General features: G+C 38.1%; 1 protein-coding gene across 6 annotated transcripts in view; it reads right to left on the bottom strand.

The window, feature by feature from the left end:
- Positions 1-25,079, bottom strand: part of LOC110099777 — a 46,668-nt gene extending 21,589 nt beyond the window's left edge. For 2 of the 6 annotated variants that reach the window (XR_002303488.2, XM_020827042.2), the window contains exons 1-4: positions 24,648-25,079; positions 24,514-24,572; positions 23,627-23,708; positions 22,985-23,052 (exon numbers count right to left, since the gene is read on the bottom strand). Coding sequence is in view for 5 of the 6 variants with exons in the window: in XM_020827042.2 (XP_020682701.1) it covers positions 22,985-23,052; positions 23,627-23,708; positions 24,514-24,572; positions 24,648-25,037 (599 nt within the window). In the remaining variant the exon portion in view is untranslated. The remainder of the gene's footprint in view (positions 1-22,984; positions 23,053-23,626; positions 23,709-24,513; positions 24,573-24,647) is intronic. The other 4 variants (XM_020827043.2, XM_020827045.2, XM_020827046.2 and 1 more) reach the window with 4 other exon arrangements.
- Between the last annotated feature and the right edge of the window lie 2,095 nt (positions 25,080-27,174).

Below are 27,174 nucleotides of genomic sequence, written 5' to 3'. Positions count from 1 at the left end.
ACAGTAATTTTGCCACAATTTTGTAGATTGACATGCATAGGCTAATAGGCCTAAAATTTGAGGGAGATAGAGGATTACTTACTTTGGGTAGAAGTACCACTAATGTCTCCTTCCATCTAGAAGACATTCTTCCCGAATTGAAGAAAAGTTGGATGGCTTTCCACACATCCAACCCAATAATCTTCCAATATGCTTTAAAAAAGGAATATGTGATTCCATCCAAACCCAGAGAAATGTTGTTGCCAAGTTCTCTAATCACCCTCTCAATTTCTTCCATAGTAAAGACAGCTTCCAGGATTTCACATTCTTCATGCTTCAGGATGTTCTCATTCAAAGGCCAATTGACCAAATTGCATTCTCTGTACTTCCATTTATTACAAAAAAACTAAAAAAAAATTGCTCCTAATACAAGCCGGGTCTTCAGTCAACTCTCCATCCTCTTTTTTCAGTTGCTTGATAGAATTTCCATTTTTTCTTCCATTAGCAAATGCATGAAAGAAGGAAGAATTCAAATCCCCTTCCTTCATCCACTTGGCTTTAGCCCTTTGTTTCCACCATGTATTCAACCTTGCAAGAGTACAGTTGAATTCCTTGACTCTGGTTCTAAGGAGTAAGGCTTTGCTGTCCGAAAACAGCTGATCTGATGCTTCTTCCTGCTGCAGTTCTTCAATCTCCTTCTTCAAATTCTCCTTCAAATCTTCCAATTTTTTATGTTTAGCCTTACTCCAAAAAAATAAGGCTTTAAGAACTCTAGATATTCTCTTATTTAGAGCTTCCATATCATCACCTCTCACTGGTTTAGCCCAAGAATTCATGACCACTGAAGTTGCAGCTAAATAAGACAGCCATACATCTTCAAATTTGTGAAATCTGGTTCTATGAAATTGTTGATGAAACAATTTCAATACTATGGGACAATGGTCAGACGCAATTCTATTCAAATGCCTCACTGCTGCTTGATTGATCAGTTCCAAAGCTTTTGAATTCAGCATGCATCTATCCAGCCTTTCTAAAATCCGGGCACTACCACTCTTGTTATTACACCAAGTAAATTTAGAACCAAGAATACCCACATCATGTAGGTCATTTATGTTCATAAAAGCCTTCATTTCCAAAGGCCAATGTGAGAAAGAAAATTTCTTCCCACCTTTCTTTTCATCTTGAGAAAGTATGCAGTTGAAGTCGCCTCAAATCACAGATGGAACTTCCCGTTTAACCATACCATCCGGAAAATTCCACAATTCTCTTCTACCTTGATACTCCCTGCTACCATAAATAGTAGCTACCATCCACTTTCTTTTGTTGAATATCTCCAGTTCTCCCAGCAAACATTGGTCCGACGTCTTAATCAAGGAAAATGAAGCCACATTAGTCTTCCAGATCACGATAATTCCACCAGAATTTCCTCTAGAGGGCTGCAGGATAAAATCCCAGTCTTCACCCATCAACTTGCCAAATTCTTCTTTGGAAAGCGAAGCAATCTTTGTTTCAACAATACCCACAAAAAATACATCCCAATTTTTTATATACTCCTTCAAATATGGGGAGGCCTCTTTCTTGTTAGCCCCCCTACAATTCCAATCGCTAATATAACTCATTTGGAGATGAATGGGGGAATACCCTATTCCCCACCCTTTCTTTTGTTCATATTGTTTCTACCTTGCCTTAAAGCCAAATTTAACGGGCCCAAATGTCTCAGTTCCTTGGCTAGTTTAGTTTTTTGAGAAGAAGTCTTTTCTATAGTCAGAGCACAATCTTCCTCAGCCATAATAACAATATCCTTCTCAAACCTTCCCTGAGCAGTTGCCACTATGTCATTATTTTGACATTCCTCCAGATTTCCCATTACTTCACCTTCTTCCAACTCCTCTACTAAGGAATCAACTTGATTATCCTCACGATTGTCTTCTTCACATAAAGAGTTCAACAACTCAAATTTATTACCTGGCGATAAAAAGGCCATCCTGGTTGAATCAACCTCCAAATTCCCCTCGAGATCTCTCCAATCTACCAAACTTTTGGCTTGGACATTAACACCCTTCTCAGCTTCAATAGAATTCACTGCAGCTTCAACTGAACCACGAATTTCAACCTGATTATTTGTAACTTTCAGCTTGTTTGTTATAACTCCATCTTCTGTATTAACATTATTCATCACTTCAGCATCTCCGACAGTAGCAGCCTGCAGCCCGTTAATTTGCAATTCAGATTCCACAGGAATATCCCCCTCCTCCAGCTGTTTGTTAATAGTATTTGAACCCAACTTCTTCTCTTCATTGACATAAAGATCAGCTGATTCCACTACAGCTTCCTCCCCATGAGGTTCCTTTGTTTTCTTCCATTGTTTTTTAACAACTTTTGGATTTTCCTTCAGCCTCTCCTCAGGTCTTCTATTATTCCTCCTTTTAACCATGATCCATGGTCCATAAGAGGATTCAGTTACCATACTTATAGCTTTCTCTGTTTCAATAACAGGTCTTGGCTTCTCATAATCAGCAATCCTCTCCATAGTATCATTCTTCCTATTTTTGCAATCTGATTTCACATGTCCTATCAATCCACATTCATAGCAGAATGTTGAGATTTTCTCATATTCAAATTTCTGGAAAAACCTTCCTGAGATACTTTCCACCCAAACTCCTAGGGGAAGCTGTTGCTCCAACTTGACCCTCACACAAATTCTGGCAAATTCTCTTTTCCCCCACTGAAACATGTTTCCATCCATCATAATAGGTTTTCCAACCGATGAAGCAATCCTAGCCACATTAACATCATCCCAGCATTGTAAGGGCAAGTGAGGCATCCTAATCCAGATAGGTGAAGTTAGACCCTTCAAAGATAAAGTAGAAAATTCCACCGTCCATTTCTCCATTCCCACTTTATGGCCATTAACAAACCAAGGACCTCCTGATAGAACTCCTTCCATCATATATGTTGAATCAAAAGAACACAAATAGACCTGTCAATTTCGGGTTACGGGTCGGGTTGACCCGAACACGAAACTGACCCGGTATTATTCGGGTTTGGGTTGACCCGACCCGGTTTTGCAAACGGGTCAATTTTTTGGACCCGAACCCGACCCGCTTCGGGTTCGGGTCAACCCAAACCCGAAAATTCCTGGTCGGGTTCGGATCGGATTTTCGGGTCGGGTCCAATATTGACAGGTCTAAACACAAAAACCAACCCTTGACAAGAGTTGTGAAATGAAAGTTCCCGAACGGTTTCCATTGCCTTCTCACTTCCCAGGCAACAATATGTGACGGTATTTCCTTTCCAAACACCTTAATTACTAAGGAATTTCTCAGCCTATTGGCATTCAAAATCTCAGCATCTTCCTTCATCTTCACGGCTTTTCCATCTTCAGCGAGTACCATATCTTCATCCTTGAAATCCAACATAATGTAAGGCTTTTTCTTCCACGGGTTAACCTCTGCACCAATACCATTCTTAACAGGCATTACTTCATTCATTTTGTTCACAACACCAAAATCCTCTGTAGTCAAACTATCATTAAAATGAAGATTTCTGTTAACATTGATACCGGAATTCGCATTTATCTCATGGACATGTCCAGAGATTGCATTTGAATATCCGAACCTGTTAACATAAATTTTCAATTCAGAAGACGACGCCGACGGATCAACAACCATCTGCTCCGAAGAACTCTTGGATACCCATAGGGTTCTAATATCATTATCATAAGCAACAGCCTTACCTTTACCCTCAACATACGAAATCTTTTTCGGAACATCACTGATGTTGTCCTTGATCACCAAAGGACCATTAGAAAATCTGTTCCCAGGATTAGCTATAGATCTTATAGAACCAATCTTCAAACGACCATCTCCACCCAGATTTTGATTCGAACCTCCTGTAACAACATTTCCTCTAACCGCCGCAGCCAAAGATGGCCTCCAGCCATCCACCACCATTCCCCCAGTCAACTCCTAATTGGAAGGAATGAAAACCGGGAACAAAGTTTTCAAATTTTTGAACCTTTCTCTCACTAGAAAAAACGAGTGTTTCTCTCCAACGGTGTCGATATTGTGGTCAACAAATATTTAGCAAAAATTCATCGCCATACTATTGCAAAAGATTACACTCTTCATAGCTCTCATTGATGAGCAATCTTGTACATTAGAATCCAAGAAATTGTTACACCCAAGATCACTTGTTCATAATGACCATGGAAATATTCAAGATGATCATTCAGACACCATTCAAAACTCAAGAAAAGTATAGCCCAAAGGCTAGCAATGAGCATTTTTCACCCCATAAGTGCATGTTGTGTTTAGCTTATTTGAATAATACAAACATATGATTGGAGGTACTAATATTTCAATTTATTGATTACAAGATTATTTGGATACAAGGATCACCATAATGTATTTGTTTAAAATCAAAGACATAATTTAATAACAATGCATAGTCAACAAAACATAAGAGATGAACTAAAGGTAAAGATTATAGATTTTGTATCATGCTATATTGATTCCTAATATGTTCTTTGTTAATATTATCTAATTGCAATAGCTCTTTAGGAAAAAAACCTTTTAGTAGTTCTCTAAGAAGAAAAGACACTAACATACCTTTTATATTCATGTCAAACAGCACTCAAACACAAACAGATCTCTTACCACCCAAATATATATCAGACATGTTCAAAATTGTGTTAGAAAGTATTTTAGGGAGAAATTAGGCTCTAATGATAGCCGAACGCAACCCAACGTGGCAGGGACACTCGCATAATGTGCAATCCCCATCTGTGAGATGCTAAGACAAGAATGACAACTCAATATGTTGTGACTACCGTGACATCTGATAGGAAGTACTTGTAGATCTCAAGTATTTCCTATCAATCTTCGAAAAACAGTGAGAATTCTCCACAAAAATCCACACAAAAACAGGAAAACAAAAGATAATTTGTAATATTTGATGAAATGGAAATGGAAAATACCAAGATACAATTGATCCTCTATTCGAGAGGACGATCTCTCTCTCCCAAATCTCTAGACGCCTCTAGAGCCCAAAGGATACCTAAAATCTAAGAGATCTCAAATTTTAGCCGAATTCAAGATGCCCTAACCCTAGAAAAACAAACTATTTAATGCATACAATTCAAAAGGAAATCCCTAAACAGTCCCTACATTCAAACTTCTCTCTCAAGAAAAATTATTCTGTCCGGACAACGTACCGAGGGTACCGAGTGGTACCGCGGTCGGTACCGAGTGCCCAGTGATGTGGCGCTTTTTTATTGGTCTCTGGACACGTTCGGTGTCTGGACGCAATAATCACATCTCTCTCAAACCCCTCAAAAATTCTTCCAAAACAGCCCCCCGAGCCTCCATTCGGCCCATACAGACAGGTGGAGAGTTTCGCTGGTTTTGAGTGAGCCGGTCCAGTCGGACCGGTCCATTAGCCGGTTTAAAAATACTCCCCCCCCCCCCCCCAATATCCACCTTGTCCTGTTAATGGCCATGCTATCTGTTACGCCGGCCCAGGAGTGGCCGACTGGACCGGTCCGATTCTACACCCGGCAACCCAGAAGCCAGACGGAACCAGGCAAAGGGGGGGCGGAAGCTTTGGTTGGCCCAGGCATGAGTTAAACACATTGTTTGGAGGAAAATTTTGAATTAGAAGGGTGTTTAGGTAATTTGTATCCTTCCTTTAGCCTTAATTAGGGAGTAATGATAGAATTATGTTTTCATCTTGAATTTGAATGAGATTTGAGATCTAGGGTTCCTTTGCTTTGGGCTCTTGATGTTGCCGGAGATTTGGAGAGTTGTGTTTCCTCTCGAATTGAAGAACAATTGTATCTTTGCTATTTTACTTCATCTTCTAATGAAATATAAGTCTCTACTTGAGTTTTCTCTCAGATTTCTCCAAGTTTGTGCTATTTTTCTGCTGTAAACAGCAGATTGCTGCTGTTTTCCTGCTGTGGACAGCAGTTTTTACGTTGTTTGATCATCGATTTGGGTTAGGGTTGCTTGCAAACTCAAGTATTACCTTAGGGTTACTTGCGAACTCAAGTACTTCCTATCAAATTGGTATCAGAACGTCGATTTGGGACCTTCGGCAGCTGAAATTCGGAAATTTTAGCAGGTTTTTGACAACCGGAAGATCTTTGTGATCCGTGGGAAGAGAGATGGCCGGGAAGAAGGTAGAGGTCTTGGAAGGCGAGATCAGTAAACTAAAATCAGATTTGGAGGGAAAGTTCTTTGATTTTCAAACTCAAATCACCTCCAACAATGAAAGGATAGAGGGGAAATTCACGGTGATGGAAGAAATGCTAAAGAAACTATTGGAGTTGAAGACCAATCCTACGACATCGGAAGCGAGAGAGACCGCCGGAGATCATGGTGTAGGAGGGAATCCGAACCCGTTTAGGGGGAGGAGAAATCCGGAAGTGGAGATCATTGAGGGAGAGGATGACATGTCACCTCTAGAACCACTTTCTAGAGAAGACATGAGTTTGGGAAATGACCGGAGGGGTGCTGATTTCGTAGGGAGAAGGGAAGAATTTCATCGCCGGGGTGCTGATTTTGAAGGTAGGAGAGGGGAATACGATGAGGGGTTCGGGTATAATCGTCGAAGGGAAGATCGTGAAAGTTGGGGAGCAACTCCTCTTCAAGGAATGGGAGGTTATGGAGGATTCAAGGGAAACGGGGGAGACCCACGGATGAGGAAGCTGAAGATGCTCGTCTTTGAGGGTGAAGACGGTCATGGCTGGATTTACAAGGTGGAGCGATACTTTGCTGTCAACGGGTTGATAGAGGAAGAGAAGTTGATAGCGGCGGGTTTGTGTTTGGAAGGAAAAGCCTTGGCATGGTATCAGTGGCGTGACAGGAGGGAGCCCATCCGAAGCTATAGAGAGTTCAAGGATTGCTTATTGGAGCGTTTCCGAGCCGATGGGGGAGGAAACTTTTATGAGCAATTCTTTGCATTGACTCAAGAAGGGACGGTGGCAGACTACCAGGACAAGTTTGAGTACTTGACTAGCAGATTGGATCACATTTCAGAGTCAGCCCTGGAAGGGAACTTCATGAATGGGCTGAAACCGGAGATACGGACAACGGTCAGGGTGCTGGAGCTAAGGAATCTAGGGAAGGCTATGGAGCTGGCGCGGTTGGTGGAAGATCAGAAGAAATCAGAAAGAGGGGCTCAAGGAAACTATTCAGGGGGGTCATATAGGATGACTACCACTTTCTTACCGTCAAAGGGGGCAGCACCTGAGAGTCTGAAGGAAATGCCAAAGGAGAAAACTAGAGGGGGAAACGGGGGACAATTCAAAAAGATGACAGAGAAGGAGATGCATGATAAGAGGGCAAAGGGGTTGTGCTTCAGAAGAGATGAGAAGTACATGCCGGGACATAGGTGCAAGGATCGAACTCTTCAAGTTCTCCTTGTCTGTGCATATGAGGAAGACGAGGAGCGAGGTGGGAGCAGATCTGAAGAGGAGGAGAAGTTGCACCTGGATGTGGCAGAGGTCTCTCTGAACTCTGTAGTGGGATTTACTCCGAGTCACACTATGAAAGTCAAAGGAGATATAGCTGACCGTGAGGTGGTGGTGTTGATTGACAGTGGGGCAACCCACAATTTCATTTCCAACCAGATCGTTGAGCTGTTAGGGATGGAGTTGTGGACCTCCGAAAGAGCACCACTCGTGAGCGCGAACGCAGAGGGTACGGCTGCACTATCCCGTAGGACAAAACGATCGTAGGCCTCTACACTCGACACGAACGGGTCGATGGAAGGGCAGATTGGATCGCGCATACGACTAACCATTGGGGATAGAGGTTTTCGCCAACAAACCCCGATGGGTAGCAATATACACGACCTAGTCACGGGTTTCCCCCACCCGATATGAAAGCTCGAGTGGGGTTTAGTAGATGTGGGGCCGAGTTTCCCACGGGCGCAAGCCCCCGTGGTTAATTACATCCCAGGCCGGAGCCTGAGAAAACTCTCAATTAAGGATCATACATTATCCTTTCCAAAATTGGGATTAGCACAAGGGTATAGACTAGGAAGTCCTATCCAAAAGGAGGAAGGGTCTCAAAGAGCTGAATCAGCATGCGTGGTTCACACCAGCATTCGGAGGCTCTAGGGTACTAAACAGAAACTGGAGAAAATAAAGGTCAGACATCCAATCATATGCATGAGAGAAAAAATGGAGGTGGCGTCATCCTGTGACGTAGATAAGTAGAATTTAGAGTCCCTGAAAAGAAGGGACCTACCTACTATTTAGGTATACTACGAGACCGAATGTAGTAGCCTTAAACCCTAGATCTACGAGACCGAATTGGGCTTAGTGTTCTACGACCAACACTAAGACCCGTGTCCTAGCTAATGCAGTGCAAAACTTGGACTTACCCCGGTCTGGATTGGGGGAGCCAGCTAACCACTTAATCGATTCAAAACCATGCTATCAAGTCATTTATGAAAGATTGGTGGAAAGTACAGTTCTTTGGAAATAGGACTGACATCTAGAGAATTTCCTAAGTGGTCCTGGACTTATGTGGGTCAGATGCTGCTAGCTAATGCAATTAAATTTTATTTAGTTGGTTACTAATGCAATGCATGCTAGTTGAAATGTCAGCTCATGAATGCTATAGAATTTTAAAAACAGGTTTATAGAAAATAATTTTTTGAAAAGACTGGGTCTCCCTAGGTCCGGCACTTCATCCTCATAGGCCAGATTATCCGGACTCTACCCGCAGGCAGGGAGATGTCTTATAGCAAGAAAAGAAGAATGCAGTAATATGCATGCGACCCCGGACGATTCCGGCAGTTCATTAAGTTTCTATGTTATTTAAAATTCTAAAATTTAAATATTAATTACGAGTAGAAGAATTTTATAATCCGTAATGAGCCTAACGGAAACCAGGTGATTGCCTTTTCTCTTTGGATATCTAAAGCCATCTAACTCGATCTTCCAAATAGAAGAAGACTCTCCCCTTTAGGGATGTCTTCTTCTTTTAGAATTCGAGTTGGATAAGAATATCCCACTCATAGTGCATTTTCACAACTCTTAACTATATTACAAATTTTACATACATTTGAAAAGCATAAATGAAATCTAAAGAACCTGCAGAGTTATCATAATAAAAATCACAAGCAGTTATATATGAAAATAAAAAATGCTCAAACCATTGACCATGTGCCAAGCCATGCTCTTAATTATGAGGGCTAAGCAACTCCACCTGTGCAGTTATAATTATTAATTTAGCTCTCATTTTATTTAGGGGGAGCTGAGCAAGCATCTGCATAAAATATTATTAGAAATCATGATAATGCTCCCCCATTTTTATTAGCTTGATCATGACCATCTTCACGAGTTTGTTGATCAGTTTTAAGAGCTTAAGATACTGATATTTAAAGTTTAAGTGATATTAGCCAGTTTTAGAAAGTTTCGGGTCCTTGTAGGAACTAAATTAAGGGTCCAAAAAGTCACTATAGGAAATAGGCCAGGTTTGGGATTCATAACACCCTAGTAAAATATTAGACCTTAAGATGAATAATTATCCAGGTAGTACACTGAAATCGGAGTTTTCTATGCAAAGTTATGAATTTTCTAAGTTTTGGGCCCTAAATGAACTATGATTGACCAAAAAGTTGACTTACTAATCTAGGCCATTTTCTGGAAATCTAATATTTTTAATAAATACTAGATCCTAATTGGAGTCTAATGCAAGTGAGTTTGACTAATTTGGAATTTTCTATAATTAGTTATGAATTTTCTAAGTTCACGGTAATTAAGGGAATTTCTAAATTTCCTAATAAATGACTGATTTTATTGTTTTGATCCAAATTAACTCCAAACTGATTGGAATCACCCCCAAAGGTCAGGAATGACCTGAAAAGATGTTCCCAAGTGTTTGGGTAAAATTTTGAATTTTTAATAATTTTTAATGATTTATTAGGGAAAAAACGATAATTTCCACCTATGGTCAAATTAAGGGTCAACCTAGAGTCAAACTAAGGAGCCCTATTTATCTAAGGTCAAGGGACAGATTCTGGTCAGTTTGAGGTATTATGGGTAATTTTCTGACCAAAAATGTATTTATTGTAATTTTCAGAAGGTTTCAGGGCCTTATTTAATGGGTTAATTATGGTTGATTAATTAAGGGGTCTAAAGAATACTAAAAATTCCTAGAAAATTCTAGGAGGTTTATGATGTCACTAAGTTTAAGTGTTGAGGTTTTCATGTCAATCACTGATCTACCCTAAGCCCTAGAAAATTTCTAAGTTCGCTAGACGGGTCCTTAATTTTTGTCCTTATGATGTCATTACGTTATATGGGTTTAAATAGAGTTTTACACTAACCCTCAAGGTAATAATGCATGGAAAACATATAAAAGTAGTAAACACACATATCCTTAAATCTATGAGAGCCTAAGCTAAGTGCTCGTGGTGCAACCTACACATGCAAGCTACGAACAATAAGAAAAATGAAAACACCTAATGAAGGGATTAGCGAATGATTGGGACTCAACCATCCACTAATCCATTCCCCCCATGATTTTCTTTTCATGCATAGAAGCTATGTTTAAAATTTCATATGGTGAAACTCCCAAAATTAGGATTAACAAATATAAGTAATTTTAAAATAATCAAAATACCTACATATATATATAAATTTTTAGAAAATAATATAATAAAAAATAGGTGATTTTATAATACATAAGTATAGGGGGACTCACTGGTCATTCATGCAAGGTTTCAAAATAATTTTTTAATTTCAAAATAATTATAGTGGTAATTATATAAATAATATTAAAATAATCCCCCAAGCCAATCCAAACAGGAATCTGTCCAAACAGCTAGCAAGGGATACTAAAAATAATTTTAAAATAAAGCCCTCATTCTTCTAAAAAGAACAAGGGGTTGCACGCCGAAATCCGATTTAAAACGGAAAAGATATAATTTTTACAAGTTTAAATGCAATAATAGGGTATTTTTAAAATAGTGTCATTTTACTGTTTTCAAAATAACTGCAAATATACCTATCATTTTTAAACAAGAATGGTCTCAAATCGTACAGAATTTAAATACGAACAAAATAAGGTGCTGTGCATCAAAAACGGATTTAAAATGAGAAAGTTGTGTATTTTCGAAGTTTAAATACGATAATAGAATATTTTTAAAATAGTGCTCTTTTACTGTTTCCAAAATAACTGCAGGTATGACTAATATTTTAAAACAAATATGATCTCAAATCGTGCAGAATTCAAATACAATCAAAACAAGGTATTGTGCGCCGAAAATGGATTTAAAACGAGAAAGGTATGAATTTTTAAAGTTTAAAGTAATAAAGGGATTTAAAAATAATTATTAAAATAAAATAAAATAATATTTTATGAAAGTAATTAAGGGATGTTTGAATTTTGAAATTCAAAATTCATGGAGGGAATTAAGGATTTCAAATTTAAAATTAATGGAGGAAATTAAGGAGGCTTTAATGCTTACTTAATTTTGAAGATTGGATTTAGAATGAATTAAGTCATCCTAATTAATTCAAAATCCAATGAAAGGAAAATTTTAAAAAACTTTCATAAAATAGATTTTATAATTTATGAAAGAATTTGAATTTCAAATTTGGGGAAATTTGAATTCAAAGACAAACTAAATTATGACAATCCAAAATTATGAATTACTTAAAATAATAATAATATTAAACATAATAAATATAATTTTTTAAATAAATAATGATAATAATAATACAAAAAAAAGAATTTTTTTTTAAATGAAGAAAATAAAAGAGAAAAAAAACTTCATTCTCTCGATCGAGACATCTAAATTCAATGAAATTTTAAACATAGATTAGTATCATGAAGAGAAAGCATGGGGTGATATTTGAAAGATCTAAAAAGCACTTATAAAAAAAACTATATAGATCTAAGTGTAGTGATCTAGATCTAAAGTTTTGAGGAATCTCACCGTTGGATCTTCAAGTTCTTTATACGGTTGAGCTTGTAGATTGTCCTCGTATATTTCTCTAGTTGAAATCACGATCAAACAAGCTCTGGATCAGCCGGATCGAGGCCTTGGATGGATCTAGCCTTGATCTCGTAGGAGGATCGCTGCCGACGGAGTTTGACCGATGGATTTGAGTGGAAAAAGGTGAGAGAAGTTGGAAGAGCTCTCACACCAAGAAGTTAGGGTTGAGAGTGGCTAGAGAGAGAATAGAAGCCCACCCCTCTCATGAAGCCCTAAAAGAGTATTTAAATAATCAAGGCATTAGATCTACGGCTAGGATTCATCCTAAGGCTAATTAGGAGGGAATTGAGGTCATTTAGCCATCGGTTTGATTGATTGATTTAGGAACAAATTTAAACTCATAAAAAAATTAAACATATTAAATTAAAACCAAGCTCAAAATTAGATCTGATTTGGGTCAATTTAGAATTTAATTTGATTTGCTCAAATTAACCCAATTAAAAATTACGACTCGAATCATAACAAACTCGATACGGCTAAGGTAGACTAATCAGGCTTAATTAAACCCGATCGAGCCTAATTCGACTCAATTCGAGCTGATTTGAGCTCAAATTGGATTTGACAAGACTTAATTAAATCGATCAAAGGCTCTCGAGGGCACTCGAATAAAAATCAATGTCAACAGGAGTTAGCGGATACAAGAGGCTATGAGGTGATGATGGGCACGGGAAAGGTGAAAATGGGTAGAGGAGTTTGTAGAGGGGTAGTGCTGAAGATTCAGGGGATCCAAGTGAGGGAGGACTTCCTTCCCTTAGAATTAGGGAGTACTGACGTCATCCTAGGGATGAAGTGGCTGCAAACATTGGGGGAGACCAAAAGATCAATTGGGGGACATTGAGGATGGAACTGGTGATGGGAGGAAGGAGGACGACTCAGGGTGATACTAGGCTGACCAAGGCTGGGGTATCTCTCAAATGCAAGATCAAATCCATATAGAAAGTGGGAGGTGGATATTTGGTGGAGCTGCAGCGCTTTGAGAGGGTTAGTGTGAGGGATGAGGGAGACATTCCACTGGTGGTGCAACCGCTCATACAGCAGTTCAGGGAGGTGTTCCAGCCACCTCAGGGCTTACCACCACCCAGAGAGTAGGAGTATGTAATCCTTCTGAAAGATTGGGTGTCACCAATTAGTGTCCGACCTTATCGCTACCCCCAAATTCAAAAAGATGAAATCAAGAAGCTGATCAGGGAGATATTGGAGGCAGGGATAGTCAGACCCAGCGTGAGTCCTTTCTCTAGCCCAGCCCTACTAGTCAAAAAGAAGGATGGGTGTTGGAGGTTTTGCGTGGATTTCAGGGCTTTGAACAAGGAGACATTACCGGATATGTTCCCTATTCCGGTGATTGACGAGTTACTAGATGAGTTGCACAGAGCAGTATGATTTTCTAAGATGGACCTGAAGTCAGGCTACCACCAAATCAGAATGGAGGATATTCAGAAGACGGCCTTCAGGACACACGAGGGGCATTACGAGTTCTTGGTGATGCTATTTGGGCTCACTAACGCCTCTGCTACTTTTCAGTCCTTGATGAACAGAGTGGAATGCAGAAATGGCCTAGGCCTAGGAACATAAGGGAGTTGAGGGGTTTCCTAGGTCTGACTGGTTACTACATGAGATTTGTGAAGGGATATAGTACCATCGCGTGGCCTTTGACTGAGCAACTGAAGAAGGACAATTTTTTATGGGGAGAGGCGGCAACACAGGCTTTTGAGAGATTGAAAAAGGCCATGATGACGGTTCCAGTGTTAGCTCTTCCAGATTTCAGCCAGACCTTTATAGTGGAGACTGATGCATCAGGGTATGGCTTGGGAGAAGTGTTGATACAGGATCACAGGCATGTAGCCTATTTCAATCAGGTGCTATAGACTAGAGCTCGATTGAAGTCAGTATATGAGAGAGAGCTGATGGCCATCGTCTAAGCCATTCAGAAATGGCGCCCTTATCTTTTGAGAAGGCACTTCATTGTTCGTACGGATCAAAGGAGTTTGAAATACTTGTTGGAACAACGGATGATGACTGAAGAACATCAGAGGTGGCTGTCAAAGCTTTTAGGCTATGACTTTGAGATCCAGTATCGACTAGGGGTGAAAAATAAGGCGGCCGACGCCTTATCCAGATGTGTTGGGTAACTTCAGGAGTTGGCAGTCTCAGTACCACTGATGGTTAACGGGGTGGCCATCAAAGAAGAAAGCCTGCAGAGCGAGGAGCTGAAGAAGATCAAGGAAGACTTGAGGAAGGATAGTAGTAGCCATTCGGGGTACTATTTGGAGGGGGAGAAGTTGTTACATCAAGGGAGGTTCGTGATGCCACGAACATCAGAACACATTCCCCACTTACTACAGGAATTTCACGACAGTGCTATTGGGGGGCATTCAGAGGTACATAAGACATACAGAAGGCTAGCAGCGGAGCTTTACTGGAAGGGGATGTATAAGGATGTTGAAGAGATGGTGGCAAGGTGTGAGGTGTGCCAGAGAAATAAATACATGGCGATGGCACCAGGAGGGCTACTTCAACCATTAGCACTTCCAAACAACATGTGGGAGGAAGTATCTATGGACTTCATTGACGGCCTCCCCAGCTCAAAGGGATTCACAGTCATTTTTGTAGTGGTGGACCGACTTAGCAAGTATGCTCATTTTATTCTCTTATGGTATCCTTACACCGCAATATCAGTAGCGGCAACATTTATCAGGGAGGTGGTGAGATTACATGGGGTTCCTGAGTCGATATGTGTCTGATAGAGATAAAGTGTTCCTTAGCTAGTTTTGGAAGGAGCTTTTTAGAATGCAGGGCACGATTCTCAAGAGAAGTACTGCCTACCATCCACAGACAGACGGACAAACGGAGGTGTTAAACCAGAGCTTGGAAACATATTTGAGGTGTTTTGACTCTGAAACACCGCGGATGTGGGCGAAGTGGTTATCTTGGGCCAAGTATTGGTACAATACCTCGTACCATTCTACTTCTCAAATGATGCCTTTCAAGGTGATGTATGGCAGAGACCCCCACACCTAGTGCACTATGGGAAGGGAAGCACACCAGTTTCGTCAGTGAAGCAGTACTCAGAGGAAAGGGACAATGTGCTAGAAGAGTTGAAAAAACATCTGCAGAGGGCACAACAAATTATGAAGAGACAGGTGGATTCACACATGAGGGACATGCAGTTTGAAGTGGAGGATGTCTTCCTAAAATTATGCCCCTATAAGCAAAGGACAGTGGCGAGGAGGAATGAGAAATTTGCACCAATGTACTTCGGCCCCTATGAAATCTTATGAAAGATTGGGGCAGTGGCATACCGACTAAAGCTGCCCCCATCAACTATCATACACCCAGTTTTTCATGTGTCTCGGTTGAGGAGAGCTATTGGGGAGCATGCAGTGAGTACGGAGTTACTAGAGACCCTGACTGCGGAGCTGGAAATGATATTAAAACCACTAGAGCTACGAGGCGTCAGATCAGATAAACAGGGAGAAAGAAGTGTTGATTGGATGAAAAGGTCTTCCCGAGTTTGATGCGACGTAGGAGCCATTTGAAAGAATGAAGGATCAATTCCCTTCCTTCCACCTTGAGGACAAGGTAAATCTTTGGGAGGGAAGTAATGTTATGCCAGCCCAGGAGGGGCCGGCTGGACCGATCCAAGAAGCCAGGCGGAACCAGGTAAAGGGGGGCGGAAGCTTTGGTTGGCCCAGGCATGAGTTAAACACATTGTTTGGAGGGAAATTTTGAATTAGAAGGGTGTTTAGGGAATTTGTATCATTCCTTTAGCCTTAATTAGGGAGTAATGATAGAATTAGGTTTTCATCTTGAATTTGAATGAGATTTGAGATCTAGGGTTCTTTTGCTTTGGGCTCTTGACGTTGCCGGAGATTTGGAGAGTTGTTCTTCCTCTTAAATTGAAGAACAATTGTATCTTTGCTATTTTACTTCATTTTCTAGTGGAATACAAGTCTCTACTTCAGTTTTCTCTCAAATTTCTCCGAGTTTGTGCTGTTTTCCTGTTGTAAACAGCAGATTGGTGCTGTTTTCCTGCTGTGGACAGCAGTTTTTACGTTGTTGGATCATCGATTTGGGTTAGGGATGCTTGCGAACTCAAGTATTACCTTAGGGTTACTTGCGAACTCAAGTACTTCCTATCACTATCGTCCACGGGAACCAAGCTAAAGCTTTCCCTTCCAAACTTAGGGTCGTTGCTGTCAGTCTCTCCTTCTACGTCACCCCATTCATCATAAGATACATCTCCACCCGGTGCAGCCACCCATAAGCATACTCCCTTTCCAATACTGACATCCCCAACTTCCTCACCTTAGGATCACTACCACCCCAATATCTTCTTCCTCCTCCAATGTAGCGGTTATCGTGATCTCTCCATATTTCCCCCATGTATCGAGAGTGGGAATCCCCCCTTCCTTCCCTTCGCCTCACATGACCCGATCCCCATGGTTCGGCCCATCCCCATCCTTCAGTCGTCCACTCCCCTTGCCCAAAGACCTCCCATAGTGGTCGACCACCCCACCACCTTCACCAAAAGATTTCATCTTTGTTGTCCCCTTATTAGAAACCCAGATCAACCCCTTATCGGAGCCACATGAGGTGGCTCTTGATGAAAGAAACTCCCCTCGTCAGACTTCTCTTGTCCGATTTCCTTTCCCTTCGATTCAGCCAAGGGAATCCCGGTCAAATCTTGATTAGGGTTAGCCATCGGAACCACTAGTGAAATGTTTGTTTGCATCTCCAAGAGCCTTCTTAACATCTCCTCCACCCTTCTAAATCAATTTTCCATACGGTTTTTCATATATATAATTTTTTCTCCCCATGTAGAGAACTTCTCCAATTCGATTTTAAATTGCTCCATTTCGCCTTCCGCCTCCATCTTCTTTGTTGTCATTAACTGAATCTAGGCTCCAATTGCAAAACAGCCAAGATATCTTATTTTTTCGCCCAAGAAAGCACTCTGATGTCAATTTGATAGGAAGTACTTGTAAATCTCAAGTATTTCCTATCAATCTTCGAAAAATAGCGAGAATTCTCCACAAAAATAGGAAAATAGTAGATAAAATAATATTTGATGAAATGGAAACGGAAAATACCAAGATAAAATTGATCCTCCATTCGAGAGGATGATCTTTCTCTCCCAAATCTCTAGATTCCGCTAGAGCCCAAAGGATACCTAAAATCTAAGAGATCTCAAATTTCAGCCAAATTCAAGATGCCCTAACCCTAGAAAAACAAACTATTTAATGCATACAATTCAAAGGAAATCCCTAAACGGTCCTTACATTCAAACTTCCCTCTCAAACCAAACCCCTCAAAAATTCTTCCAAAACAGCTGAACGGAGGAAACAGCCCACCGAGGCTTGCGGCCTCCGTTCGGCGCGTACAGACAGACGGAGAGTTCTACCTGTTTTGCATGAGCCGGTCCCATCAGACCCGCTGGACCGATCCAATGGACCAGTCTAATAACATCCTCACTCTATCATGATTTTGTGAATGTGAGCACTAGCATCACGTCTTTCTTCCAAGGGTACCTGCAAGCTACAACACATCTCTTGTATGCCTTTCGACAAGACTTCAACGTCCACTGTTTCAAACCCCCTTTCTCTTCTGCATCGTTGTGACTCCCCTTCGATAGGCCTTCAACTAAGCTTCATGGCCTTCAACCACCTTTTTCTTTGATTGTCACTCATGTCTCCCATACAAAGAAACCTCACTCCTTTATGAAGCTACTATATCCTTTGGGCCATTTTAATATGCTATGCATGCATGTCTTCTCTTGGTATGCCCTAGCATCTTTTCACTGGCCTTTCGGTAACGAAAACTTTCTTGATGCTTAATTCAAATTAATCTGCATTAAAATGAAAAGACATGATATAAATGAAGATTCTAGTTTATGGACTTCTTCATTTTGATTGAGTGATGCATGTATTAATAATATATATTTAAATTATTATTATAGTTGTACAAAAATGCCTCCTCCAACATCCAAATTTTGTTTGAGCAACTGAAATTACATAGCTTCTTTATTTTGGTAAGAAATATCATTATTATTTATCTAGATTTCTTTCATAAAGTCTGCCTAAGATGCCTCTTTGAATGATTGCATTTGAGCAATAAAGTTAATTGTATTAACAATAAGTAAATGCATATAATTTGAAACTAATTTCCATAATATTTCTAATTTTTTTACGATCGCACATATGATCATGCATATGATTTTTGTATCGACATGCAATTTTTGTTTTTTGCATACTATCTAACATAGACTATCTATTGGACATTAGCTATTATAAGATCTTATCAATAATAATTATAGCACTTATGCACATTTCAAGCAAACTTAGGCCCAAAATCCTATTTCAGATAATACATACAAAAATAAGCAAAAATTTTGAATACATACAAAAATAAGTAAAAATTTTGAAATTTTGAATGACCGTATATATGATCATCGAGAAAGTTGATTTTTGGGTTTTGACTTTCCAAATCAACTTGGGATTTAACTAGCCATTAGAAAGACTTTTTGACCAAATTGTAGCTTATAAATACCCCACACCATTAAGGGGTTAGGAATCCACATTGCTAAAATCCTCCAAGCTTCTCATTCTCAACATCCATCATAAAGCCTTCAAACCACACCTTAGAGCAAAATAAAGTGCAAAAGCCTACAAACTAGTGCTTTTGTGCAAGACATCTGTGAAAGTGTCGATCTTTCTTCTTCGATGACCAAAACAATGAAAAATAGTGTTTTTTTTTTTTTCATTTCAATATTTAATTTATACTTTGGATTGAAGACTTGGTCATTGTCATTTTGTATCATATGTATTGGATTTCACTTAGTTGTAAAGCGTGTGTGAGAGTGTGATGATTTAATTGAAATATTTTCAAGAACATAGTCACAAAACTATGATGTAAAAAAACCTCTAAAATTATATTATGGAAACCACATTACCACAAGTCTTGCATAAAATTATGTCCATCATATTAAGATTAAACACATTGATACAAACCAATATTTCATCTCAAAAAGGTTAAAAATAGACCAGCCAACAAATTTTATGTTCCAACAATCTCTCAAATTGTTGATATCCTCAACAAGGAGTTACTCGGGATAAGTTTTGATAATCTAATTAACAAGTTAGGCATGATCAACATATACAACCAAGGTTGAGGGAGTGTTAAAATAATCATCAGCTTACCATATATAGATGTCCAACAATTTGTGGACAGCAACTTTCCATCTACAATAATCCAACATCTTATAGATAGCATCATTCAATTTCTACTACATAGCTAATTATGGATTTCAAAATTAATGACTGGTTTCCATATTTGTCTTGTTACTAGATAATTATTTCTCCACTTATATGTATATATATATATATATATATATATATATATATATATATATATATATCGATCATAAAATCTCTCAATTTCTACTCTCCTCTCATTTTGTTCTAATTTTCAAGAGAATCTGATAATTGCAAATGCGACCCAAACTCATTCCAAGACCCTCGAATATAAAATTAAAAGTAATGGCATTAATAACCCATACAAAAGCTACATTAAACACCACTTTGAATATGTATAAAGTCAAAAACTGCAAGAAAGACTTTTTTGAAACTTATTAAGACCCACTCAATTTCATACAAAAAACTAAACTGCATACTTTTATGTAATAATTATGCACCACGTTCATCGACATCGACTTGATTAGTTCCCATCTACATAAATGGGATACCAAGATGCCCTTCAACCTATGATGCACCGACACTCCGTTTTAAGAGGCAGTGCAGTGTCGGACACGTGTCGGACATGGACAAGCGTCCGACAAGACGGGGACACGTGTCCGACATGTTTTGAGTGTGTCCAGTCTTTTTTTAAAAAAACTTAAGCGGGACACGCGTGTCCGGCTATTTCATAATTTAAATTAAAAAAAAAAAAGGAAAACACATCTAGTAAGCACCGGTTCATTCCCGAGTCCGCCCTAATCCCGCTATTTGCATTCATTCGAGTGAAGGCAGCAGAGTCTTCACGCGACTCGCGAGCAGCCGCACTCACGCACCGTCGAGATTCTTCCAGGCTCCAGCCCGCACCGTCGCCTTCAGTTTTCGGCCGTCCTGAGCAGGCGAGCACTCATTCCCATTTCTCATTCTTCTTCTGCGTGCTGCCGAGCGAACCATCGACCAGAAAAAAATTTCTGTAAGTTAGATTTCGATTTTTTTTTTTTTTGTCATTCATCATTTCTCTCAATTTTTTCTCATTTATCATGTGGATTTGTGTTCACAAGAGCATGTTATTTTTTTCTTAAATTACTTTGGTTGTTTTGGGTTTTGAAAAAAAAATACCTAAATCAAACCCTAGTTTATAGGTTGTGCGATTGTTCTTGTTTTTACCTAAATCAAACCCTAGGTTGTAGATTGTAGGTTTTTTTTTGCTTTTGGTTTTGGTTGACAAGAACAAAAGAATGGTAGAGAGTTTGCAAGTTGCAACCCTATTCTCTTTGTATTTTTTTCATGCATGTAAATCATTATTACAATGAATGGTAGAGAGTTTGCAACGTCAATCTCTTTTCATCCTAGTTAACAAAGTCAATCTCTTTTTTCATGCAACGTCAACCTTCTAAACTTCATGACATTCTCCTATCACATAATACTTGTCTATTTCAATCTTAACTCTAAAACTTATATTCTATTCCATAACTCTATTCTTCTATTAAAAAGATCACAATACTTAAACCTACCATACATATGCATCACTTTATCCTTGGTATGATAAAAAGCATGATAAAATCTTTTATAGAACAAGGCTTAGTGATGCAAGCATGGCTCAGTCTAATATTTCTAGAATTCCTATTCACTTGATTGTAGAAGGCCATGCCAAAAATGTTTAATAAGTATTAATATCCAATAAATATGGCATTGTTTATTGTTGATGTAATCATAAGTGTTCAAATCTTATGAAGTCATCCTTCATTTATTGAAGTATTAAAAAGAACGATATGACAACATAGTATAAAAGTCATCCTAGTTCTTGCTTTTGCGTTTGGTTTTGTAGGTTGTTCTTGCATTTTGAAATAGTGATTTTATTGTGAGAGAGATTTATGTTTTTATTGAAATGAGTTTGAGATATTTATTAAGCCTTTATTACTTCCATTTAACCAGTGCATTTTAAAGCAAAATGAGCTCTACGGCTGGTGGGAGTGGATTAGGCGAAGGTTCAAAAGAACAATCTGTAGAAAATGATAAGCCATTCATTAAATCCAAGGTACATTTATATTCATCTTTTAAATTAATTTAAATTTCTTGGTTAATGAACATATAATTTTATATGCTTTGTATTATATGAAAGTATTCAAGTAAAGAATGGCTTCTAGAAGACCGTCAACGTGTCTCACCACAAAAAGATTTAGAAGTTTCAAATATGCGAAAGATATGCTTGAAACGATATTTCCCAAATGAGGAGAGAAGAAAAATTAATATAGAACTTGCAAAGTTCTTTGGATATTTAAAGGATTTTGGTGATCAAGAATCTTTGGTTGATAGATGAAGGATGGATCCAAAAATGTGATGGTTAATTCATGGAGCTTCGGCACCTCTTCTTTAAATAATAGTAATAAAACATATTGGTCAAGTATCATCCTCTTCCTGTTGTGAGAGAAATTAGAGCACATACTCATTTATTCAATCAATGAAGAGGAATAAAATAACTTCACAACGAGCTGAAGATTTAGTTTATGAGCATACAAATCTTCATCTTCTATCAAGGAAAACCCCACTTTATATGACAAGTGATAACAAGATGTGGGATGTTGCTGGAGATGGGTTCAAGTGCCTTGATGATATGGGATTATTGAATGTTGCAAATCTTTCTTTAGATGAACCAGAGTTGGAAGCAATGATATTCAATGATGATGATATTAAAGGCCAAAGACAAACTTCTGAATCTAATTATATCATTCCCTCTATTGAGTAGTTGGACTTTCATGTTGTACTAAATAGTTTTTTTGTTATATTTTTGTTATTGTACTAGACATTTTGTACTAAACATCTTTATGTTATAAGCTAAACAAGTTATCATGACAAATTTATTATTGCTTGTCATTTTTAATATAATGTCACATTAATTTCTGCATATTATATTAAAAATTTATTATGACGTGTCCACGCCGCACCCGTGTCCTACATTTTTAAAAAATGTCATGTCCGTGTCGTGTCCGTGTCTTCGTGTCCGTGTTGTGTCCGTGTCGGTGCATCATAGCCTTCAACTTGCATATTAGACAATATTTACACTAATCAACATTTATTTTTTTCATCTTCATTATTTTCATTATTATGATTGTATTTCTTAACATCATTATTTTGAACGCCATCAATTTTATCTTATTTATTTAGGGATCACTTTTTAAATCCTTCTCCATTCATTCTTTTACAGAGTTTTAAGTATTATTTTCCTCATCCAAGTTTTGTAAACATGCTATGTTTGACCACCCCCAAATCCTTTATTTTTATCTAAGAATTGAAATATTTCACAATTGACTAACCGAGTATGGTTTCTAATATTATCGTTCTTTGATTCCATTAAGTACTATTTGCCAAATGTAACTTTCATGTGGCATAACACTCATCATCTCTCAACTATTTGAAGTTAGCTTTAAGAATCCTCATTTTCCATTAATTCATGTTGAGTATTGAATGAAGTATCAAAGCTATTTTGTGTAATTCTTTATGGGCAACTTCCATGAATGTCATGTTAGGTCTAATGGATGAATTCTTTCTCATTATATATATAAGCCCGAGCCACCTAACTTTATATGGGAAAAGACACAACTAATATTCAACAAATACAAAAAGGCTATCAAAGTAAGCATATTGTCAAGAATTAAAAAACTGAAAAATCATAACATCAAAGAAAACAAAGGGAGTGAAACCCTATCAGAAATATAATGCATGTTAATGATAGTTAAGAAAAATGAATAGCAACTCACCCCCATTTGACATTACTTTTGGCAATCTGCCCATTCACTTGAAATATCACATAGGGGTCACTTGTTCCCTGATGTTAACAGCGGAAAGTAAATTTGATCATTAAACAATAATTATAAATAAAATTGCTCCTTAGAATTAAGATGTTAACATATCAACTTGACCAAACTGGAAAGCTATGTATTAGCACTTGACACATATCAGTTCATGTGTAAAAAAGGTGATTTCCTAGCCTGAATACATTATTTTTTTCAACTAACAAAATCAAATTTTAGTTCCATCATATGATGAAAATGGGATGCTTCTTAAGGTTTGAAAAGCAAAGAATTAATGTAAATGATAACTTGAAAATATCATGTTCAAGCTCAATAAAATGCACATTACAAAAGACCACATCAAATTCATTATCTACTATCTTAAACATAAGATTAGGTAGCCAAAATCAATTTTAATGTTCTAAACAGCTCAAAATTAAGGAGCAGTTAGTTCCCAATGAAGCTGTCAGTTCCTAATATTCAATCTACAAATACAATAATAACAATGTGCCAATGACCCATTCTTACCATACTGATTTTGGAAGCTCTATATGGTTCACTACAACTCACTCAGAAAAAGGCTACAACTATAAGAGAGAAAGAACACACCCATGGATCCATTGCTGGAAGGTCCACACCTTTTAGTAATTTGATGTAAAGCTGACCATCGTACACCTCACGAAGAAATGAACTGCATAGATCATAAAAGTAATGTATTCAGTTTGACAGTGAATCAGAAAAAGGAATGAAACTCAGGGAAATTTTAACAATCAGTCAGAATCACCCACCATTTTAAATGATTCTCAGACATCTCATTTCTATTAAGACCCCACAAAGTCAATGCATTTGGAACACAATTTATATGACATTATATATAAGAGTGATGTGAATGATATGCAGGAAAAAGTTGGGCCAACTATATATTTATTATGATATATATAATATATAGATCATGTTGAAAATTCAAGGATTTGATGGGGTGTAGACTGTAGAGCATATTTCACATTGAAAAAATGGAGTTGCTTCATCTACTGGTATAGCCGTATAGATATATAAAAAAATTCATCACCACAAATGAACATAGTTTAGTTTGAAGGAGTTGAGAGAAGAAACGAAAATGAAATGGAAATACTAAACAACATTAATTGAAAATAGCTTTTCCCACTTGTTTGAATAAGGAGAAAGTTAGTGGAAAAGTAATTTCTTTTTTTTTTTTAAGTAATAGCCAATAATTTGAAGAATGAACACAACCTAATATTATTCACGCTTCATGTTTTACTTCAGCTTTTCATTGGGTTTCATCAAAAATACAAAAAGAAATATACATGTTATAATTTTCTTCATAAAATCAATTTCTTGCTTATAGCAGTCAAACCAAATGATTAAAATGTAAGTTGATGTAAGAAATTTTTCCTATCCAGTATATCCAAAGTAAATACAGTACAAAAGAAAAGAAAGAAAAAAAAATCAGAAAATAAAATGAATTCAACTCCTACTCTGAAAGAATCACCGTTTGGCACTGAGCTGGATCTGTTTCACGCCACCCCATATCTTTCTACAAGAAAAGCAGAGGTCGAAAACACATTCCAAATCCTCAAACCAAAAGTTTCGAAGTGTCAAATATTCCTACCGGAGGGCTGGTGTAGGCTTCGAAGGCGAATCCTGCGAGAAGGACGGCGAGGTTGAGATCGAAAGGAGGACGGCACTCGCCATCACCAGCCGAGCTCTCCTCATCCTCAGCCGTCAAACAATAACTCACCGATGAAAGGCCTTCCTTTCCTCTCCGCTTTGAGCTAAAAAAGCTAGCTTTTTTAGGGTACCGAACGAGGAAGATGTGAACTTTGTTGAGGCGCGAGAAGAATCCCGTAGGTGCAGGAAGGAAAGGATTGATGAGCAATGAACGAAGGAGGTGCTCAGATTCTGTAAGATACACCATTAGAGAGAGGAAGTGAGTGTGTGTGTGCGCGTCTGAGGAAGAAGAGAGTCGAGAACTGTACAGCAGGGATAAGGAGCTGAGCATTGGCGAACTTTGTTCTGAATTGAACTTCCAGGAATGAACGAGTATCTTCTTCAATAAAAAAATAAAAAAATATCGAATAAGACAGAAATAGAACTACAATTCTAGTAAATTCTGAAGAAAATCTTCAGAATTTATCACTGTTTTGAAAATCGGATCGGACCGGCCGGTTCAACCGGTTCAACCGTGAACCGGCTGGTGGCCGGTCCGATCCAACTTCAGAACCGGCTCTGAATAGAACCGGATCAAACCGGATTGAACCAGCGGTTCAACCGGTGAACCGTTGAACCGGTCCGAGTTGGAAAGAACCAGCCAGTTCATAAAAATATTTTATTTTTGTTTTAATTAAAATTTTAAAAATATATTTTTGTTTATTAATTTTTTTTAACTTTTAAAAATATTTTTATTAAATATGATGATTAATTTCATCATAATACTTGTAAGTTTTCTCAGATAACTCACATAATTTATTTTGCAAAGAGAGTGTACTTCTCACTTTATAAAGGGTTCAAGGAAACAACTTCAAACTCCCCCTATGATGTGGGACTAAAAATGTTGCATGAATAGTTTAGAATGTGAATTTGAGCTTATTTGGGCTAGTTGGGCTTCAATTTTTTTTTTAGTTTGGCTAAAAATTTGAATGATATGTATTATAAATTTGCTATAATATATATTATAATTATTATATTCGATTTTCACAACCTTGATAATAATAGACTAAATTCTTTTATATATGGAAGAAATGTATCTATAATTTATTTATTTTTTTAAATACGGGATCATAAAATTTGAAGCCCCTTGAAGAGGTTGTTTGGCAACAAGTAGGATTCAACTTTATCTATCTAAGGGGTTGTTTGGCAACAAGTAGGATTTAACGCAAATAGGATTTAGTAAATCCTGTGAATTTGGATTTACGAAATCTTGAGTTTTAAATCTTTATTAATTGATATTATGATCCTTAGGAAGATAAATATTATATTCATTTAGAAAATTAAATGGGTGTGAGAGAAGGCTAATGAGATTGATAGTTTAGTGTTTAAACTTTGGTATTCTAATAGGAGTCGTATTAGAAATGGTATGTGTGATTATATATGAGTATGAAAGATAAAGTTGTAAAATTGATAGAATTGAAAATAGAATTATAGCTTTGAAGATTATTGTTAATGATAAATTATTAATATTATAAGTTCTTATGCTCCTCAAGTAGGATTGTATATGTGCTCAAAATTAAAATTTTGGAATGACTTAACAGAATTAATACTGCGATATCATGCAAAAATTATCTTGATCGGGCAGGAATCTCGAGGCAAAATCAACCCGGAAGCTTCAAAAATTAAATATGGGATCACCTGAACTCCGTTTTCAGTAAACTTATAGTCAAACTTAGCGTCTCGGAAATACGAACCCAACGACACCAAATTCGACTCAATCCAAGCCCAAATGAGTCCAAATCAAGGACCTGAAGCGCTGTTGGAAGGTTCAAACCACAATTTGGATTACCAAACAATTTCCAAACATGACATGCTTATAATCGAATTGAGTGGCTCGACGAGACGAATCCAACGAGCCAAAGATTGCCAAGTTATGACACCACTAAGACCTTCAAATGTCTGATGAACAGTCCATGATCAAGGGATTCAATATCGGTCATCCATCGAACCACTCCACATTTGCCCTTGATCCTCCTATTATTTACAGGCCATGCCACTCCATAATATCTATAAATAGACCCCTCATTTCTCTTGAGAGATGATCTAAGCAAGAAGCAAGAAGCAAGAGAGGAAGGAGAAGAGAAGAGAAGAAGGACATGAGGGAAGAACTCCTCGACCACCGCCGCTGGAATTATGTCCAAGTGACGCCAGAATTCAACCCGACTTCCACGAAAAGCCGGAATTCTGTCCAAGTGATGTTGGAATTCAACCCGACCTCCAAGTGACGACGGAATTCATCCCAACGTTTAAGTGGTGCCGAAATTTTGCCCGACCTCCAAGTGACGCTAGGGTTTCACCTGAACTCTAAGTGACGCCCGAGTTCTGTCCGAATATCATCTAATGTCATAGTTCTCCTCGGCCGCTAACTGACATTGGACTTCTACCTGACATCGGACCTCCGCCAAGTTTCTACCCGACGTCAGACTTCT

Source organism: Dendrobium catenatum, unplaced genomic scaffold, assembly GCF_001605985.2.
Source record: "Dendrobium catenatum unplaced genomic scaffold, ASM160598v2 fragScaff_scaffold_220, whole genome shotgun sequence".
NCBI lineage: Eukaryota > Viridiplantae > Streptophyta > Magnoliopsida > Asparagales > Orchidaceae > Dendrobium > Dendrobium catenatum.
This window is presented reverse-complemented; position numbering and strand designations above follow the sequence as displayed.